The sequence below is a fragment of the Mastomys coucha genome, unplaced genomic scaffold (assembly GCF_008632895.1).
Source record: "Mastomys coucha isolate ucsf_1 unplaced genomic scaffold, UCSF_Mcou_1 pScaffold5, whole genome shotgun sequence".
Lineage (NCBI taxonomy): Eukaryota > Metazoa > Chordata > Mammalia > Rodentia > Muridae > Mastomys > Mastomys coucha.
This window is the reverse complement of record NW_022196911.1, coordinates 106,767,676-106,774,228: the sequence shown is the minus strand read 5'-3', so window position 1 is coordinate 106,774,228 and position 6,553 is coordinate 106,767,676. Positions and strand designations below refer to the sequence as shown.

At 46.3% G+C, this 6,553-nt stretch overlaps 1 protein-coding gene across 2 annotated transcripts in view; it reads right to left on the bottom strand.

Moving 5' to 3' along the window:
- The window catches only part of Map2k6 (mitogen-activated protein kinase kinase 6), a 121,254-nt gene that overhangs the window by 13,423 nt on the left and 101,278 nt on the right, over positions 1-6,553 (bottom strand). For both annotated transcript variants that reach the window (XM_031354877.1, XM_031354878.1), the window contains exons 9-10: positions 5,326-5,403; positions 3,813-3,952 (exon numbers count right to left, since the gene is read on the bottom strand). In XM_031354877.1, coding sequence (XP_031210737.1) covers positions 3,813-3,952; positions 5,326-5,403 — 218 coding nt within the window. The remainder of the gene's footprint in view (positions 1-3,812; positions 3,953-5,325; positions 5,404-6,553) is intronic.

The window sequence follows — 6,553 nt, the reverse complement described above, 5'->3', positions numbered from 1 at the left end:
AGGGGTAGGAGGGGTAGTAGGGGTAGGAGGGGTAGGAGGGGTAGCAGGGGTAGGAGGGGTAGGAGGGGTAGGAGAGTGCAGAGGGAGCTGGACAAGGAGACACTAAGAGCAAAGTATGCATGAGAACGCCCCAACAAAACCAAGTACTCCGTGTGTTAAAGACTGTGAAGAAACAGAGCAATGTCTCTTTCATCTCAGAACTCGTGAGGAGCAAGTGCTCTCACTTCCCTTTCCTCATTCAATGCGCTATTTGCTCTGATGCTACTGAAGAAAAAGAGAAAGAAAAGCACTTAGGACCTCGCACTCCGGGCGGGCTCGAGTTAACCGGGTACCATGACGATGCCTTTCCCAAGGCATCCTCTGCCGCACAGAGGCTTTTTCTCTGTCTGCTGCCGTGTGTGCTCCCAGCTGATGCCTCGGTGTGCAGTGTGTGAGACTTCCCGCCGCCATCTGTCACGCTTCAGATTATTCCTACCTTTTAATTCTTTAACTGACAGTAAAACAAACCCAACCAAGACCCCCAGACTGTATCACCCCTAGGCTGTACCACTTCTGAAATCCACAGTCCCCTTTCTCTGCCTGTCACAAAGATCTAGGGCCACCAGGAAAGGTCCAGAAGACCGTAGCCTATCTGAGTTGGATCTGTGTAATGATAGCATTCAAAAAGAAAAGATTTTCTCCATGAAAATGCACCAGCAGGACAACTACGTGATTAGGAAATAGAAACCCGGTGAGAGCTAGGAACAAAAAGTAGGGTTCCTTCAGTGATAAGCACTTTGTTGAGAGTTCTTTCCACACTAACAAGCTCAATTCTAAACTGTCAGATAGAGATAGAGATAGAGATAGAGATAGAGATAGAGATAGAGATATAGAGATAGAGATACACACACAGATAAAGGTACAGACAGATATAGATATAGAATCTCCCTGTTGAACAGTCAGGGTTCTTTACAGAAATAGAACTAGTAAGAATGAATATAAATTCATATGTATATAAACACACACACACACACACAGATTCCGAATCCTGAAGTAGTAGTCTCTAATGCCAGAGAGAAATGGACTTGCCAGTGAAAGTGAGAGCAAGCAGGCTAGGGGGGGGCCAGCTTCCTTCTTCCATGTCCTTTACGTGGGCTGCCACCAGAAGGCGTGCCCTGATTACAGGTGGATCATCCCATCTCAAAAGACCTGGATTAAAAGATATACCTTCTCACCTCAATCTGGAGTATAAGTGGGTTTTCCCACTTCAAATGATTTAATTAAGAAAAAATTCCTTATAATGGCAGCCAGCCCTTGGGTTTTAGTTAATTCCAGGTAGAATCAAGTTGGCAGCCTTGAAAAGTAACTGAATGATGTTAGTGCTTGCATCTGAGCAGCATTCAGGAAGGCTCAGCAGCTGAAGGCAGGTTCACAGAATTGAGAGTTAAACCAGGGCTCTCACCACATGCGGAGGGATTTGGCATGGGAAGTTTGCTAAGGTTGCAACCACTTGAAAAATTGCCATTGCTGATGGTAGGGCTCAGGGGTCAGCCCTTGGGAAAGCTTGGCCAGAGACTGACCAGTGAGTGACTGAGGAAGGAGAGCAGAGAAATGAGCTAAGTGGATTCACACCGGGAAATCGCATTCTATAGTCATTCACACCCACCGCCTTCTTCCCAAAGCTTCAGGAAATATCCAGAATCTTTGGAGAAGGGGTCTGGGAGGAGAAGAGCAATAGAAAGGGAAGCTTGAAGACACTTCCTCACACAGGATCCTCCCCTGAGAACTCCGGGAGTCAACCACGCACTGTGACTCACGGCTTTTCCTACATGACCTTTAAACACTTGAGGATAAAAGGTGGGAGAGAGTGAAACAAAATAAAAACACGAACGGCCAAGTTTTTTAATCTAAAAAGCAAAACCGTGATCCAATTTCAACATGGCACATGCAACCCCTTCGCCCACACAAATCACTCAAGGAAAACAGGAGGCGCTTCAGGAGACCGGAGAGGCGAGGGCGCATTTTTATTAAAGACGCCCAGCAACGCTGTCCTAGAGCCTAGTACTTCAGCTCTCTCTGGTCTTTCAGCCAAAATTAAAACTCGGAATAAGCCACCATGGTAGCCTTGGAAAACACCAAGGGAAACACCAGGATGGGGAATCGGGTGGGTGATCACCAAGTTCCGGTCCAAGGGGCCTTAGGCAACCGAACATTGCCCTGTGTCATCAAGGTCCCCAGTAAAAGCTGTATCTGGAAGCTTCCAAAGGAGCAAGGAGACCAAAGGTGTATTGCTTCAGCATCCTCTGCACCTCAGGAGGCCTTCCCAGGTCTAGGTCAATCCACAGTGGCAAGGACGGTCGGGAACGGCTCCCTCCAAGAGACATAGCTGGGACCGGAGCCAGCTCTGACCCACCCACTCCCTCTCGGTTTCCACCTCCATCTAAACTAACTCGGTTCCACTTCGGGCTGTAGTCTTGACATCCTCCTCCCAGCTGCATCGGAGGCTGCCGCTACCATCACATTATGACGCTCAGCACCATGGCCAACGTGCATACAGAAATCATGTGAGTATCTGGAAGATATTTGTCCCTTTTCTTTTCCTTCTCTCCGTGCTCCAGCCCTCTTTGGATTTGCCTCCAAACCCCCAGCAGTACCTATTATACTATACCTACTGGGATAAGTCCATCCACAGTCAACATGGGTTCCTCAGAAGGCAAAGTTCTACAGGACTTGGAAGCATCCAGAAAATGTTCTCAAATGCCCCACAATCTTCTCAGTCACAGGGAATCTGTACATCTATCCCCCGACCCCTAGCTTTCCAGGAGGCCTTGCTAAACTTTGTCTCTATGCTCTTATCAATATCCGACTCCTTACAGCTGTTACTGGAATAAAATCCTCTGATAGAACATGGCTAAAAAGAGAAACGGTTTATCTCAGCTCACAATTCTAGGCTATAGTTCAGCACGGCAGGAAGTCATGGCAGTGGGAACATAAACCTTGTCACACCACATTCCCCATCGAGAGCAGAGAGAAGCAAACGCATGAGAGTAGGTAGCCCATTTTTTTCCCCTACTCTGGGAGCCAAACCCAGGGAACGGCGCCATTTTCTTTTAGGCTAGATCCTTTTACATCAAGTAACATAATCAAAGCAACCCCCCCACACACACAGACTGCCCACTGGCCAACCTGTTCTAAACAACAGAGACTCCAGATTGTGTGAAGGTGGAAATTAAACTAACTGGTCACCACAAGGTCCGGGAGAGGTCTTTCTTGCCTTAGTGATGCAATGCGGTACGATCTTTCCCATGGGAACACCTCTCCTTCCTGACTCATCTTAGGGAAATGCCTCTCATGGCCTCAGCTCAGGAATTATTTCCTCCAAAGCAAAAATAACCCCAAGCCGGGCAGTGGTGGCGTACACCTTTAATCCTAGCACTTGGAAGGCAGAGGCAGGCGGATTTCTGAGTTCGAGGCCAGCCTGGTGTACAGAGTGAGTACCAGGACAGCTAGGGATACACAGAGAAACCCTGTCTCAAAACAAAACAAACAAAAAACAAAAATAATCCCATCTGAATTTGTATCCTCCAAATACTTATGTAGATCACTCTACCCGATCTGGTCTTGCCAATCCCAATGCTTTCAAATATTGGCTTGAGTGAGTTTCTGTACTAGCCTTGGAACTGGGAGTAGAGGTAAACTTGTTCTGCAGCCCAGAGAACAGGCTCCATGGATGCTTCTGGAATGGGCGTTATGTGATGGGTCAGACTCCACAGAGGAGAATCATGAGAGCGACTTGTCTTTGGGATAGATCTGTGTGTGCAGGGTTCTCTTACCACTGTGAGGTAAAGTCAACAAAGTCCGCTGAGAACTTGTCTGCCGGGAGCTGGGGAGATGGTTCTTCTACCACCTGCTTCAGCTGCTGGAAGGGCGTTCCCCAAGAATCATAGGGAAACCGAAGGATGGCCAGCTCAATCTAAAAGGAGGGAAGCGGGGAGGCAACATGTGAAGAAATGCTATTAGGAAGCAGCTGTGTTTCCTCTTAGGAGGACTAGAGGTGAAGTTCAAGTGTAATTAGGGAAGAACAACAAGCTAATAACCCATTCTCACAAAATCTTAGGGCTGGCTGCTTTTTAAAATATTATCTTACCAGTGGCAGATATTTAAACCTACCTAAATAAATGAGTCCCTTGATAACACCCGGACCTATTTCATGAAAACTTCTCAGCCAAGAGCATTAAAGTTCAACACAGGAAACAACCAGTTTTTCAAATATCTGCCCAGAATAGGAATGCTTAAAGACTTTGGCAGCACTGTGCCTCTGCCGCCACCTACAGGTCTCTTGGTAAAATGGAAAATTTAAAAAAAAAAAAAAAGTTACCCAGGACCAAATGACTGATCTTTTTTTGGACCTGAGTAAAGGCCACTCCTGCTGTTCCAGAATCACATGTTTTCTGGGCAGGGACATGGAATAACTCACTGGATATAATCAGCTGCTGCTCCTGGGCAGTAGCCAGGACCACAGTGGGTAATTCCAGACCTCAGAGAGACACTAAAAATGTACAGTCACAGAGATTACAGATAAGGCCATAGGATCGTGTGTGGCCATAGGACCGTGCTTGGGAAAGTACACTATGCATTATCATGTTCCGAGGGTAGATCTAACTTCACCATCCAAAACTTCCACCGTGAAAATGTTCACTGCAGAGCTTGGGAGGTGGTCCGGCTGGCGGAATACTCGCATAGCAGCCAGGGGTGGATTCCCTAGCATCGTATCAAACTAAACACGATGGTGCATGCCTGCAATCCCTGGACTTTGGGAGTGGAGAGAGGAAGATCAGAAGTTCAAGGTCATCCTGGGCTACATAGAGATTTTGACATCAGGCTGGGCTACATGAGATCTGATCTCAAAATATTAAAATATACAACCAAGTACATTTGGCCTATCAGGGCCCATACACATTAGCAGGGACAGGGTTTGGGTTGTTTTGTTTTGTTTTGTTTCTTTTGTTGTCCTGGTTTTGTAACTTAAGCTTCTTGTCTTCATCCTCATAACTTAATTCAAACTACAAAAATTCTATTAACCCCTTCTCTATCAGAAAGACTGTCAGTGAGAATACATGAGTTTTTGAAGGTCATGGAACATTTGGACTGTCAGGTCTCACTGTATGGTTTCCACTGTTCAGTACTGCAAACCATCAGCCCTGGAGAATAACCTGCCATCTCAGAGAGAAAAGGGTGCCCAACTGTGAGTGATATCAAGGGCATTTGCTTCTGGGTCCCCAAAGCCCACCCCATCCAGGTTTGCGCTCAGAACCTCATAGCCCACAAATGATGATCACAGGTTACCATGGTGATGCCGAGACTCCAAATGTCAGACTTCACACTGTACCCCTTCTGGTTGAGCTCTGGATTTATTCGTTCAGGCTGGAAAGGAGACAGACAGCTAAGAAACGGAAAGACAATCGCGATGCCATGTAGCTCAATAAAGACTCGGGAAGGAACAGTACCACTTGCCTATGAGTTATCTGGCTCTGTGAACATGCCTCCCGGGCCAAAAGACTGGCTCACCACAAGCTATGAAATGTCTCCATGGGGCTTCCCTTCTTTATATTGGTCTTTTCTTAGAGGCAGCTATGAATGCAGCTCCCCCATAACAAAATTGAAATGCCTTAAGGAGAACAACGCTACACATTCAAAAGTTTCTCCATCCATTAACATTATCCCTGGCTAAAAATATCAACAACTCGAAACCCACAAAAGCCTGCAGAAGTTTGTAGCTACTGTCTGATGTTAAGAGACCTCGGGAGTTTTACTCAAACACGGACAAGAAGTTTTCAATCCCAAATGCAAGTCCCTTCCGAGATAAATGTGTCCCTCCACTTGGGCATTTTGTAATAACCAGAGCTGCCTTGTGTGTGTGATTTAGGATCTCCATAGTCTTCCGCCCTTAGTGGTTAAGCTAATACTCGGGTGCAAGTCAGCGTGGAAACCTGAGTGCCAGTGCCCACTACTTACATGCATTTTCAAATAACATGTCCCTTTGAGTTAATTCCAAAAAGCAATATATATGCTATGGTTTATGTCTTTGTGCCATCCCAAAATGCACAATGTTAAAACCGTACCCCACAGGGGCTAGAGAGATGGCTGAGCGGTTAAGAGCACTGACTGCTCTTCCAGAGGTCTTGAGTCCAATTCCCAGCAACCATATGGTGGCTGACAACCATCTCTAATGGGATCTGATGCCCTCTTCTGCTGTGTCTGAAGGCAGCTACAGTGTACTCATAAAAATAAAATAAATAAAAATTTTAAAAAAAAAACAAACTTATGCCACTTGTGACCATGGCAGAAAGTCTTATTTCTATAAGAGGGCTGTGGATTTGGGGTAAGTTCCTCATGAATGAGGTTATTATCCTCATAAAAGAAGCCTTAGAGAGATCCCCTGCTCCCTCCACCACTTGAGGATGCAACCAGGAGCCTCAAAGAAGGCAGAGAAGCAGGCCCTCAACACACACACCCCGAGTCTTCCAATATCCTGATCTTGGACTTCCCAAGGCAAAAAGACTCATTAAAAAAC